The sequence below is a fragment of the Anopheles merus genome, unplaced genomic scaffold (assembly GCF_017562075.2).
Source record: "Anopheles merus strain MAF unplaced genomic scaffold, AmerM5.1 LNR4000520, whole genome shotgun sequence".
Lineage (NCBI taxonomy): Eukaryota > Metazoa > Arthropoda > Insecta > Diptera > Culicidae > Anopheles > Anopheles merus.
Genome location: NW_024428100.1, coordinates 1 through 15201, shown reverse-complemented (window position 1 = coordinate 15201; position 15201 = coordinate 1). Strand labels below are relative to the sequence as shown.

General features: G+C 44.2%; 1 protein-coding gene across 1 annotated transcript; it reads right to left on the bottom strand.

Annotated features, from left to right (window-relative positions):
- Positions 1-231: 231 nt before the first annotated feature.
- Positions 232-5074, bottom strand: LOC121602582 (cathepsin K-like). The gene is made up of 3 exons (XM_041931346.1): positions 5069-5074; positions 497-654; positions 232-427 (listed from the first exon to the last, which is right to left on the bottom strand). Exons 1-3 carry the CDS (start codon positions 5072-5074, stop codon positions 232-234), a joined length of 360 nt encoding a protein of 119 aa, XP_041787280.1.
- Positions 5075-15201: the final 10127 nt, after the last annotated feature.

Here is a 15201-nt window from a genome sequence, read left to right as displayed (position 1 = left end):
GGTGTTACATGTTCTGTAGCGTCGTGTTTGGGTTTTACTTTAGCGCATTGTCAGATCAAAAGCCATGGATTTTAATGGAGTTACCACGGATTATAACATTAATTGATGTATTATGATACTTATTTCACTAAAAATACAACGAACATTACTTTAACATTTGGCTAAATTTATTTTCAAAATCTGTAATAACGGTCTTCCTATACGTTGTTACAGAACATCACTAGCGACAACTTAAACCGTAACGTAGCCCGCGTAGTTGCTGATGCCACATAGATTTTTGCCACGTGCCAGCCTCATATAGCCATCCTCTCCCCAGCTGCCCCACCAGTTTTTCAGTATCCAATAGTCTTTGGTGTATCCGAGCAGGAGCATCGCGTGGTTCACTTTGGAGTTATCACACGAAGCTTCATCGTCGTAAATACCATTGCTGTTTTAGGAATGGGGGGAAGGAAATTAAATCAATGATCTCAGTATCAGACACCAACTCTATACTTACCTATACAACTGGAATGATTTGGGTGCCGCATTTATACTGACCGGAATGGGACCCACCTTCCACAGGGCAAATGCAAGTGCGTCTTCGTTTTTGGGCATAATGGACCACTCGCTAATGTTGGCAATTGCATAGTCTCTATTGAAGGTACACTGTCCTTGCTGTGGTAATGGAAACAAATAGATATTAATTTATAGATGGTATAAATTATGAACGATTTAAAGGGACATAATTTGAAATCAGAAAACAAATAAATAATAATCAAAAATAAAACAAATGAAATGCTCGACACGCAGTAGCTCTGAAATTAGAAGCAAAGTATTAATTTCAATTAAATTGTTTTTTTTTTACATGGATTTAACACAATTTTGTCTTATCATTACTCATATCTTTGCCTGCAATAACAGTTCACTATATAACCAAACTTTCACCGTGGAGGTGTCGCGGCATCTCCTGTCTGCTCCATCACTGCCATTCGGGCATCCATCAGCTTGCGTTGATTGGAACTTGGCCCGTAACTTTATCCGGTTGTCATCGGAAGGTAGATCCTGCGGTGTACTTTTTTTTTACGTACATGTCTGCAAACGATTACGTTGCATACGTTACACAGCTTAACACCTTTCGAAATACCGATCGCTGCAGATCGCACGATAGGATTGCACGGGAATGAATGCATCGCCGCTTTATTGTAAATCCCGCCACTTGGCACATAGAGGCGGATCAAACAGACCGGCCCGAGGGTAGACGAAAACGCACACTTCCTCTGCAGACCATCGGCGTTCGGTGAACAAACTGGGGTGCACTGAAACATTGCATTGTTTGCATTTTTGCAACCACATGGAAGTTGGTCGCAGATGTTTTTCTTTTCCGGTGTTGGGCGTTGCCGGTGGCGAAGTTATTGATTTGACATGCCCTCTGAACTGGTGGCCGAAACGGGAGATGGTTTACTATTAATCGCGCACCATTGAAATCACTTTGCACTGTCATTTGCTCTCACCGAGCATGATGGACATATCTTTAGCACAACGTGTCGTAAATTGAGGTCATGTTCAAAACGTTGAGGTTATCAATGTGATAAAACTTTTGATCAAGCAAAGACTTTCTCTATCTACAGCTGCTAGTCGTGTAAGAACTGTAATGCTTTGCTAGCGAAGTTACTTCACACCAACTGGAAGAATCGCTACGGAATGAGTTGTTTCAGCGGTAGGCACGCATGATTAAAGCGTGTTTTTGTTGTGAAACAAATGTGTGCTTGTTTATTTACGATTCAATTAGATTGATGATCGTGCAAAAATAGGAAACGAGCTTTGAAACAAAATTGGTATGCGGTAGTCCGGTACCGTTGAAATTGAGACATACATATCATGCTAAAAATGGCAAGGTTTTACTTTATATATGTGAGTAAAATTTTAGCAGTGTGCTTAAAACTAAGGTCTAAAAATCTATGAATGGATGGTTTCACGATGCTAGCCAACTTTTCCATAAGTAGTTTATCATTTGGCGGCTGAAATCATGTCAAAACTCCATACAATACAGCAAATCTAGCCATAGAATTTAAGTCTGATAAAATAAAGAATGAATTTTTTTTAAGAAGCATGACTGTGTTAGTAAGAAATGTTAATAATTGTTTTGATGGATATTATAACATTTATTAAAAGTATTAGTATGACTCATTTCAAATAGAAAAACAAAAAATAACAATAGTGCAATCCAATTTGGCGGAACGTAATTGTAAAATGTATGCAACCCGGATGATGTATATTGTTCCACTGACAGGCTGAAATTTCAGTTTGTTGGCTGGAAATAGAAAACGAGTGAATATTAGTAAAATCTGCACAACTTCTTTAAAACAACATTTTACCTGCATAGCATCGTTACTACAGCCCTTTAAAGCAAGAAAATGGATCATGTTCGAAAAGCTCTATAATTCTGGTGCATAAATTAACGAGCCCGGGCACCTGTTACCATCCCGGTTAGTAATTTACCAAACAGTTCATTTAAATGGAGCGTGTTGGGAAGGGTCTGGTGTGCAATAAATTAAAAGCATCCTGTTTATCCACCATTAGGTACTTCATTAGACGAACACTCGGTCAAACCGGGAGCTACATAAATTCCACGCGCACAAACCATTCGCACTGCCCTGCAGGACGGATTATTTACAGATCGTAGTGACCGTGGCCTTAAAGATCATTTCTGCAACTGATTTATTTTAATGACAGTGCCACCGATTGACTGCGATACGTTTCGTGCTACGGTCGAAGAATTCTTTGCTTAAATGCTTTTCCATCTTCGCCGGCGGTGTCTTGTGTCATGAACACACTTACACACACACAAAATGTGCTAAATGGTGCATATTTTATCACCTTACCATAAAGCCTGGGGATATCTACGTGAAAAAAAAAAAACAAACTCTCTTGCTGTTCCAGTTGATCGTAAATCGAAGTGTGGAACGGGATCGAGCTCTTAGTGGCATCCAAGCGCAGGGCAATTGAAGATGGCACTAGTGCATGATTTAATTACAGCGTCCATTAAGGTGAAAAATTTGCTACACTTTTCATCCGAACCTGACAGCGGCATGTCGCGAGCCGCTTTCGCTATCCACGGTAGCGCTTGCCGGTCGGCAGGTCTTGCGCTAGGTCTTGTGGATGAGTGCCCTATTATTAGTGCCATTGGAAGTTATCGAGTTGGTCAGACGTCCTGGATTGATTCTGTACCGACCAGAAGGATTGTTGAAACGGACAGCAGCCCCAGATGGAATTGGTTGAAAGAACTCTTGTGCGCTTGAAGTTGGAATACGTCCTTACAAGAAAGTCCTGCTACGGATCCAGTATCCATCGGTACAGTGAGCTCATCGCGAGAATTGCCCGCACTTAAACTTCCTGCACATTTGCATTTCTGCTATACCCCGTCCGAAACTGCCGCCCAACACCAGACGTGTCGGGTGACTGAGATTAAAGCACATCGATAAGCAGATTATATGCGTACCATTGCACACTGGCACTCATTCGCAGGGTCTCGAGCACTTACTCGAGCGCTATAGCTTGCCCCGGTAGAGGAAGTGGAACTTGTTCCACACAGTATACCGTATGCCGTGTTCCATAAACACGTGAGGACGGGATGGGTGGCAGAATCGGGAGCAGTTTTTCACTGGAAATAAATTATTATCACTGTCCGGTGGTGGTGGTGGTGATAAACCTCTACCGAACAACTAAGGGTGTCCAATGGTCCTGTAGCTTTTTTTCCTCTCGTCCGGTTTTTTAGCAGCGAGGCAGCTTTGATCATTTTTAATACAGTCTGGAACGAAGCAGCATCCTGCGGTGCGAAGAGGCTCAGGCTCAGCCAGACTAGTTTGTGGGGCATTACGGGGTCGAACTGCAGAAGCCTTGTCCCCTTCAACTCGTCTCTCACACACACACACACACACACACACACACACACACACACAGACACACACACACACACACACACAGAGACACAGAGAGAGAACAGACACACACACACACACACACACACACACACACACACACACACACACACACACACACACACACACACACACACACACACACACACAACACACACACACACACACACACACACACACACACACACACACACACACACACACACACACACACACACACACACACACACACACACACAAATGCTTCTCCCCATGTCGCTGGTTATCTAACATTAATTAACATATAAATATTGATCTTTGTATCGTCGGGCTCGGTTCAGCATCTTATCGGGCGATCTGATGTTAGTAGTCACTAGTGTTGGGCTTCGCTTGCAGAATGAGTTTGCAACCTGTTCGGGCTGCTAGTCTGCGTAGTCTCTGGCGTAGAACCAATCGTACGTCTCCAGGGGGCAAGCTAATCATCTTTAGACCATCATTCGACGTACAAAGTGTTTGGAACACCGTGTGTCTCTGGTGTGTGGTGTGGAGAGATTGCACCCGATAACACCGTTTGACATGAGCAGTGCAGAGCTTTCGATCATTGATCCCGTGAGCTTAATGGCGTGTGAGGATACGCGTATGCTGGTGCTAGAGTGATGACGATGTCTTGTACTTGCTACCGATGCTCCCTCGGGGAGGTTCACGTAGGGTTATCCGTGCAGGTTGTCGCAGTTAGGCTTGATGTGTGTAGTTGGAAATTAGTTGCGGTAACAGGTTGAACGAAGCAATGGTGCACGTTGCGATAGGTAACGTCCGGCGTCTCATGGAGCAGGAGCAATTAATCGATGAATATCGATAAGCAAAATTAGTGTCAGGTCTGATTAGAAATGTGTACCAACCTCTGGGTGTGCTAATGGAATCTTAACGAGCTCGTAAAATTAAATAAATAACACGCAACAACGAGCCGACAGGGAAGGTGTGACGACGGAGAGCTTCATTTCGATGAGGAAGCTAGCAAGAAAACTTAAAATGTCTCGAAAATTAATGTTTTTACATAATTCTACAATTCTTTAGAAATTGGTTTTATTTCTTGCAGTTTCGACACTGGAGTACAATTGCTGAACTACAAACTAATATTTCATGTCTCGTTTCGACAGCAGAACATGACGTACCGTCATGTAACGAATGGAACGCCTTTAAAGTGAACAAAACAAACAAAATAGTAACCAGAATAAAGATTCCATTTCTGTGAATCAAGATTGGACAAGTATCGTTGATTTACGCACTCGGCGCGAATTGTGTGTAGTGATCACCTCTGCTCACAGCAGGTTAGAATCATCGCATACGATCGACATGCAAGTGCAGTTTTGAATTTTACCACAATCATGTTGTAGCGCTCTTACACAAAGGCTGCATCAATTCGACAGCATGCAATACATTCCTGATTCTTTTTCGATCGTTTCTAGTCCATCGAGCAAAAGAAGATCCAGTTTGAATCGAATGAAAAGTGAACAGGATAAATTGAAAAATGTGTATATTTTGAATAAAAAACGAAAACGAAAACAAACGTTGCTCGATGGTTTAAAAACAAGAACATCAAGGTTCTCGATGGTGTGTGAGATTTCTTGGAAGATATCGACATTCGCTCTATCGATGTATTTTGCATTTTGCTCGCGGTTGGTACTCAAGGTGCCATTGAGATTTGAAAATCGAGAAAACAGAAATAAATGATACCAATCTACATGTGTGATACAATTTATTTAAATTTTGTGATTCAACTTCTTTCACCTTCTTTTGTTGTCTTTCCGAACTCCAATACAAAGGCAAGTTATTGAAAGCATGTTGTGAATTTACTATGTACATATAATTGTATCACTGTAATGTTATGAACTGTACTATGAAGACACTTTTGTTGATAATTTAACCCATTTAACACAAGCAACACAACTAAAAACGAAGCTCATAAAAAATAATGACCCAAACGAGGCGAGTTTGGGGCGTAGACAGGCTCAGTTGTGTTTCGTGGTCATCAGGACACCTTTCAGCTGCACGCCCCAAATTAATGTGCATCTTACGTAGGTTCCACACCCACCGACCGAGGACAAGCGTGAAATTTTCAACCGAATATTTATGTTCTTGCGAAGGTCTGTGATATCGCTTCGTAGCAACGTTTGCGCCCCGAGGGCAACGCCGATCGCGTTCGATCACGGGACAAGCAGGCGTTAGCAATTAACACTCGCGAGTAAACCGCGACCACGCCAGACGCTTTTGCAACCAGACGCTCTGGCCCTGACCCTCGGGGGGAATTAGGTGCATATCATGGGGTCGTTGGTTTGGTGAGCCAACCGGCAACGCAAAAATGCTCCAAATTAATTCTTTTTTATGTGTCTGTGTGAGTGGGGGTCTGCTTGCTGCCCCATACGATCAGCCGCTTTCCGGTAGATCACACGAGAAGCGATGCATTTTGTTTGTTTGCTTTTCAATTTGGTCGATTGCATTCCCACCCGAGCTGGTGTGGGATGTGGTAGGAATTAAAAAGTATGGCTTAACGACTTCTTAATTATGGTCATTCCTGGTAGAGACACCCTGGTCTCGGAAGTGGCTCAGAATTGATTGGATGGGTAGAACGGTTTTTTGGTTCGATTTTTCTTACACAAATCTTGCCATACTATTTGCTGGCTGACGAGGGCGTCATCTGTCGGCCTACGCGGTTGAATATTTGGTTGCGATTTATTTACGATTCCCTCGCGGATGGTAAATAATTAGTTCAGCGACCGTTGGCCGGAGGAGTGTCTAATTAGTGGCCTTTATGTGGTATGACAAGTTTTTTTTGTGCATGCTAATTATGACAAACGTTAAGGGAGGAAAGCATAGAGAGCGCATATTTTAAAAGCGAAATATTCTGTTTATGGTGTAATGAGAAATATTGGGCGCCTTCAAACCGCGCGCTAGCATTGAGATGCTTTTGGCTGAAGGTCGTTACAACACCCGCGCCAGCGCGTAATGAGCGCTTACCGTTCGCATCTGTGGCCGAACGTGTCAAATCACTTGATTATGCGGTTCATGGATGTGGCAAAAAGGTAGCTGGAGCCAAATTTGGTCAAATGAGGCGCAGGGTTGCAACCTGAAGTGCGCTGCTGGTCCGGAATTGTGCGCTAGTGCATTAGCTTAGTCGTACCGGACCGGACCGCTGACAAGGAATGGGCCACAGTGCTATGGCGATTGCGACTGCTCAGCGGGTGATCCGGTTGTAACATTATTTGGCGCAATTTTATGCTTTCTCACGGTTTCGTCCATTTGTCCAACGGCGGAGGATGGGAATGGAGTTGTTTTTTAGTCGAGGGAAAAGCAACTGATGATGGGTTCTCGTGGAAGTGGAATCCTCTAGCAAGTTGACCATATTCGGATTGGGGTGCCTTCAACGCGCCGTCGCATGCTTACGCATGTTTCATTTGCGCCAGAGACCTTTGACAGGTTGCTGATCGTATTGAGGTACCCGGCCTGGTGAGCTCTTATGGATATTTGATTAAGAAATTCAATTCCTGTACAACTGTCAAGCAGATACACTTTCAATATGCATGCAAATCTTTCACCAGGACGGTGTGTGTTTTTTTTTTATTAGGCTTCCATTTGTACATTCAACTTTGAACGTGTTGTGTTTTAATTTTGGTACATAAACATGCAAAATGTATGCTGATTGGAACTATAAAATCATGTCGTACGCAACGGTGTCCACAGCTACTGCGGGGCAAAAATGGAAAATTAATTAAAACTCAAACATTGTGTATTCTTAAGCACTGCAGCTACACTTACACACCGGCAACCTACAGCTTTTCCCATCACCATCATAAGGTAAGTGTTTTTTTTCTGCAGTCCGCGACAACACTGTCCGTGTTGCTTTTCAATTATTTATGAATGAAGTAGCAAACTGGTTGCATCGACCACCGACGGTTTCCAATGTGCAATGCGTCCAGCGTTAAAGATCGAATGCGGCAGCGCCGCAAGTGACGGTCGCACACAGCACAGTCTCCGCAGCAAATATAAAACTAATTGCATTTTCCCACATTGCATTGCATTACCGATCATGATCGTGCGGTGGTACGATTCTTTTCCCGTTCCCAACAAGATGCATCTCGGGTGCAGGTCGACGTTCCCGCCAGCTGTCGATCTCGTCTCGTCCGTTGGTGCGTTGCTGCCTATTGAGTTATTTATGATGGAGCTATTAATTTTCCAAACTCCCTTCGGTGGGTTCTTGGGCACTTTTCTCCGCCTCCCCCTGCTCCCCTCATTCATCGGACCAGCATCGCAACCACTGTCATCGCGGGAATGGTTAGCTTTGTGAGCAGTTTTCATTCAACACAACCGCTTCCCGACACGGCAACCCTCGTGGTGCGATGGGGTCGTCGATTGAATGCGTGCGTTAGAGGATCGTTTTGAAAGGGGTGCGAGCTGTAAAAGTTTGATGAGAAACTGTCAGCCGATAATTGCAATCGATTTGATGGCTTTATTAAGTTATTACGGCAGTTTATGGTTCCCTGCCCGGGTCCGATCCGGCATGACGCGCGACTGCTGCACTTGCACCGCAGTGATCGGTGGCTGCTGTTTGGGCGATAATCGACCGCTTCCCTCCACCCGGTAGGCGCAGTGTTTGGCAATAAATAACGCCTGCATTTGGTGTGAAGCATTGGTGTTAATTGATGATGCGCTGGCGAGATGGCAGGTTTGGCGGGCTACAGAAAAAAGGGAAGTTGTCATATAATGCGAATGTGTCATGCAATCACACCTTCGACCTTGTTGCTAATGTTGCAAATTGATTTCATTGTCAGGAATACATCACGTAGCTCTGTTCAGTGACATATGGTATTAATCGTTTGGTGTGTAGAGTTTAGGACGTTTAGCATGGCTTGGGCTTTACTTCGGTTATTTTATTGTTATTTTATAGTCGCTGTTGTGGCACAGCGCTCATCTGGGAACTAGTTTTGTGTTTATGATTTTCACAAGTAATATGCTCCGTAGTGCAATAAAGTCTTGCATAAACCAATGCATAGTTTAGAAGCACATGATAATTTTGCTTGGTAGCATGGATCTTTCTTATGCATTGAATGAGAAACAAATAAGTAAAAAAAAAAAAAAATAATGAATTACTCAGTAATGTTATGCAATGTTGCAAATCAACATTAAAATTTCGCTCCAATTCCCATCGATGAAAGTGCAAATGCTCTTCCTGTTAGAAGAATTTTAAATACGTAAAAGCTGGATTTAAAAAATGAGAGGTGTTAAAATTGAGTAATTTTAACAACATTAAAAAAAAGGCATAATTTTGCACACGAATGTAGCGTTTAGCTCTAACATATGTTATGGTTTTATCCGGCACCTTCTGCACAATTTGCATTCGAAATTGAAATAAAAATAAATTATTGCTCCTTCCCGGCCGCGTAGGAGTGTCAAGATTTACAGCTGCAAATATAAAAGCGCTAGAAAAACAAACAGGAACACAATGAGGCTGCGCAGAAGACATCCTCCACTAATGTCGGCTCGCTTGCGTGTCACAGACATGCGTGTGCCGAACAATGCTGCCCCAAAGGCTAGCGCCCGGCTGGCGGGGCACGAAGGTAATCCAATAATTTTTAATCTCTGTTTGCTTTCGCCCATTGTGCAGCAGTCAAAATAATTTCCAATGGGCGAACCGGGCCAGGAGGAGGAATGTAAATTTCCTCCACCGCATCCAGCATCCGACTCATTTACGACAACCGGGTCCGGGCGTCGATCGTAAAAAGTCGACGGGCCATCCAAATCGACAAATCAAAATTTAATAATTCTACCAACACCTTTCCACCCCCCGGGTACCTTTTGCTGACCGGACTGTGTGGCTGGAGCGCTTGAAACTCGTTTCATATATTTCAATGCCTCCCCCGGGGTCCATCATCGCCTCGACGCCTTGGCGTTTGGAAGTGGTAGCGGCGGATTCCGGTTGAGAACGGGGGGTGGAAGGAAACTGCCCGTCGTACCGACCGAGTCGAATCCGAACTCAGCGGGGCTACTGGGGTTTCGGCTCTTTTTTCCAAATGTCGATCGACGAGATCGATCGCTAGATGGAGAAAAATGGGGCCTTTGACTGGTATTAGCTGCTGCCTCGGCTCGGCTGCGAATAAAATCCCCGTGCCCCGGGCTCATTGTACCCGGCTCAGCCAAGACAATGATGGGCGAATATTGTTCCATAACATATAAATTAATTTAACAGCGTGACCGCTCCCATTGCCCCTTCCACACACTCATTCCATCACGGTTCGGTTGTTGCAGGATCGCTCGGGTAGGGTCGCCTGTTCGCCACCTGTCGAGCACCGATTGGGTGGACTATTTGTCGTAAAATATTTGGCTCGTAAAACAGCTAAATCAAAACCGCGCGAGGGAGTCTCGCAAAGTCGCGGTCGTGTGCCCGTGCGTGGCGATCGAAAGGGATGAGGAGGAACACTGATTAGAAGGAGCACGGTGGGACGTCCTAGTGTCGCCCGGGTTGTCGTCGAGCTTCAGGACCGGGGCCTTCGGCGGGCCAGAAACTCAATCCTGGCCTTCTGGCGGCTTGCCAGCACCCGAAGCGAACACCGTTGGGCCGCATCGGGTTGATTTGTTTTAAGCACCACGGTACGAAATCGCATTTTTATGAGGCTTTTATAGACTCGCAGGTCACATTAGATCGAACCGGGCGGGAAGATGACCGGTACACGGGCGTCACGCTGCGCTTATACCAGCGGCTGGCTGAGTTAATATATTGGCTCGTATCGGTTCATGGTAGCAAAATACCAGAATTACCGTTTGAAGGTGATAAAAATCGGCGATTACGCGGTGGCGGGCTGTTTTCATTTGCTACGGTCCGTATGGGCCGGTATCGGTTTGTAAACGAGCACTGGAGCGAAGAGCCAAATCTGGCTGAGCTTGCACTAAATATTGATTTATTTATCAATCAAGCCGGTGGAGAGGGTTGTAATAGCTGATTTATCGATCGATTCAGGCTTTATTGAATCAATACTATTTATCAGAATATTCACAGTACAATGAATATAATTAAATTGCAGAATATGAATTCTGAACTGAAATGATGTTTTGAGTAAGGGATTGTTTCATCGTAAAAAATCATTTATTTGTTAAAAAAGGCTTTGCTTTAAGCAATGCGCATTGGAACCATCAATCTTCATCTTCCTAAAAGGGCTCGAGGGTTCGATTGATAGTGATCGCAAAAAGTAAAACCAACCATGTGCAAACGCATTCGTACTCGCATGTAAGCAATATTTCCTAAAGCCCACCATCCGAATCCCTTTTTGGGGCATTTCGATTGCGATCGCACCGAAAGGCAGACGAAAGACAGTATCCACGGGAAGAGTGATGATACGCCATTGCCTATATCCCTTACGCGCGCGCTTGTCTTCACTTTCAACCGATGCCCGGTCAGCGCGCTCACATTGCATATCTTGTCTTAATTGGTAATTTCAATTTGCGCATACCTGCGTCGCGTAATGCGCTTCCAATATCACTGCCACCGGTGTAAAAAGCGCACCGGTTCCAATGGGCAGGCCAAGTGGCAGCAGCAGCAGCGCACATTTTACACGCTCGAACACGCCAACCTATTTGGATCGGTCGTGCATTCCATGCCAATGTCCGTCAAATGGTGGAGGCGACACGCATGGGGGGGCCCGCTCACACTGGAAGATGCGGATTGTTGCATTTTGACACTTGATCAATGCAGCGCACCGACCAAGAGAGGAGAGTGAGGGTTTGTTTTTGCTCTGCAGGTGTTTTGTGTGAACCATGCACTCATATGCATGGCACGGCAAAATCATGGCATCATTTCATGTGTCTAACAATGCCACTGCACGCGTTGTCTAATGCGTACTGTTGTAGAACAGGAAGGAGGGCTAGTTTCATTCGCTGTTGCACGTGCATTGCAGTAATGGTCGTTTGGGCTTACCTACGGCAGTCTGATCGGAGCAGAGCTATACAGCTGCAACGAACTATGTGCTCTATGTCATTCGTGGTGAATTGCAACACGCTTCACCACACGCGGTATGAAACCGATTGGCCGTAACGGTATGGAAGCGAAACACAATTTATTGATGGAGATTGGTATCAAAATAAATGGCCATTATTATTGTCTTAAATATGTAAATATATTTCTTTGGCAATTTTATTCCTCACTTCTATCCTAGTAATAGGTCATTTGAAGCAGTGTAAGAGACCGATATATGTGATGTGGTGCTTAGTGACGCTTTATATTGGGTACTTTTTGTGTGGCTGTATTCAAATTTGACTAGTGGATTATTTTTATATGGAAAATACTTTGAAATTGAAATGAAGGTGTTTGTTCATTTCAACAATTAAAATATTTTAAATTTCTCCTTTCATTTAAACATTGGTTTTGATTCCTTTTCTCATTTCATTTCGTTCGTCTCACCCGATGGAGCACGTGCCCAACAACGAAGTAAAGATATAATGATTTAAAAAATAAATGCAATCCAAATCACACTTATTGGAAAATAAATAACCTTTTTATCGAGTGTGAGTTTTAGTGCGCGCTTTGGTGTTTAGTGTAGTTGAAACGTTAAGGTAGCGACGATAGGCGTTGTGCCCCTTGCGCTGCAACATTGCCGACGTGTCCGACCGAAAGTACAAGCAGTTGATCGATGGTTTACCATTCGATCTAAGTCCTTTATGGTGGCTTATGGTCCAGTGGGTTGGCAAAGGCGTCGCCATAAATACGGCGTTGCGTTTAGGCTTCGATGTTGGTCGGATTGCGATCGCGACTGCAATCGCGATGGGAAGTGGATTGCCATTCTTTCTTCCCGCACCTTAGGTTGGAATTTAAATGTTTGCTTCGATCGCTTGTGCCGCGGCAAATCCATGAAAGCTTGTGCGGAGGTGCGCACGAGAGCCCATAAATCAGAGCTCTCATGCGATTTTCGTTGCAGCGTTGGTGCGAAACATGTGTATAAGGTGCTGTACTTAGGTTGGTCCATTTTTTGCCACCCATTTTTTTGCTTAGTGGAAAACTGTCTTGTACGTTCAAGAGGGAGGCAAACGGATTGGTACGTTGGATGCTATTATGCAATTTAGTCGTCTTTGGATGGTCGGCTTTGGCCATTTAGCTGCGATCGATGAGACCATGATTAATCGAATCAGGACGAGTGGTAACAAATGGTCTTGGTGGAGACGTTGCTGTGTTGCAACAATCTTTCATGCTAATAATGGTACGAATAAGGATTGATCGTTCACTTGCATTAGGGTAGTTGATGTCACTAATTGTTAGCAGATGCTTAGCGTAAAACTATGGCTGATACAACTCGTAGAACCAAGGTAATACATAAACGGGCTACATATTGATCAACAGAGTCGATAAACGAAGGAGTGCTAACATATTTAAAAAACAACTCAATAGTCAAAAGTATAGTATAAATATTCATGAGTTTGGATTTTCTAAAAATTTGCTACTAATAGTGCCCATAAATGAATCTGACATGAATCATTTATAAGAAATTTAACGTAAATAGAATAAGAATTAAGGAGTGTAAGATATGAGATATTATAACATCAAGTCTAATGAAAGTTTGAAAATAATGTATATTTTATAAACATTATGTTCCGTTTAGGTGTAGTGTAATTACAAATATCAAATACTACGGGTGGTATCTGTGCTCCATCGAATGTGATTTTATCGGACGTGCTTGATTAATTCCATTAATGATAAACCACTTGTTATGATATTTTTTTTTAGTTTTTAATAATTTCTTTTCGTCGATTTTAGGCATTGCAAGCAAATACCTCCACAATCCACATTACGAATAGCACATATATTTTATATCCCTCTCAAGTCTAGCACTACAACAACCTCGCGCAACGGCCAAATACTCTCTTACGCTCGCTGGCATCTGATATGGATTAAGCACTTTCCGAACACGTTAGGTTCGGCAGCATGGCAGCATGGCGCTTCACCATCATCGATTCGCGTTCGAAGCAATTGAAATCAAATCAGTATCGATCGATCAGTAAAAGTAAATCTACGCTTGGCAGTGTGCCGGAGCTTCGGCGATCTTGCAGCAAGTGTCTGTGCGAGGCTCCAAGTGGTGTTTCTGTCGGTACAGCCCGCTCGACACATGGCATGACAAGTCGCTGTACGTTTGGCAATGTGGTCCCTTCTAGCTACCCTTGCTACCAGAAGATTGCATCTTGGAAATGCGACCACTTGAGGGCTAGCTGACCACCAAGGCGCACCGTTAGACCGCGGAGCGTAATCCCGGTAAGCATTATGGTCATGTCTGGTGCCTCCGGTCTTAACAGGATTGTGGAACCGAACTGTGCTCAATCACATCTGCATACTCCCGGTCTGGCGGGCGGAGGTTATAATATTTATTACCTCCCGAAGTGCTGTTACGAAACCACTGCGACATGGTGGATATTTTCCACACAAGCATACAGGAAAAATCACATTGGCGATCAGCGAAGAAGCCAAGTCCGTTTCGCTCGAGCGACTTTATTTCGTTGCCGTAGACACCTTTCTTTTCAGCTTCTTAACAGGTGTAACAAAGTGTGGAGTCGATTCGAGCTGGTCGAAAAACGAAGGCTGTCCAACTTCAACTCCAACTTCGTGGCGAGTGCAAAAAGTGTGAACGTTAGGATTGCTAGCTCCGATAATGGTAGATGATTGTTTGTTTCCACAATGCTATCTAAAAAGCTGGACGATGTTCGGCGTTTCTTTTCTCCAAAGCATTCATAATAGAGAGTACTTAGATTCCGTTTGTATTGGATTTGTAGAGTTATCTGCACGACACGCAACAAGGTCCATTCAAGACTTGTCCGTCCGGGCAAACTCAGCTGTTCGCCTGCGTGGACCTTTCCCGACCGTAGATTCCACAATCGTTGCCGAACAGGGATCAACCTCACCATCGTCTCGAAACGATGTGGGCGAGTGGTTCTCATGCAATGCGTGGCGTGGCGTTTTTTAGCCTCGACCGAGAAGCAGTCAGCTCAGGCCTGCCCTCTTCCACAAAACCGTTCCGATAATTATAGTTTGGTTTCGCTTTCGCTATTATGCTGTGTCCCGAGCGGATATCTTCGCACATCTGCGCCGGTTTGCAGGTCCCACCATAATTCAGGTGGTTTAGCGCATCGCCAAAGGTGAGAAAACGATGACAAAAATGTCCCCCCAAAATGTGTATCCATACGGCGATCGCCACGCACTGCCAAGTTCGCACGGTTCGTTCACGAGGAAGAAGCTCTCCAGGGGGATAATCGTTAAGCCATAAGCGGCGGCCTATTA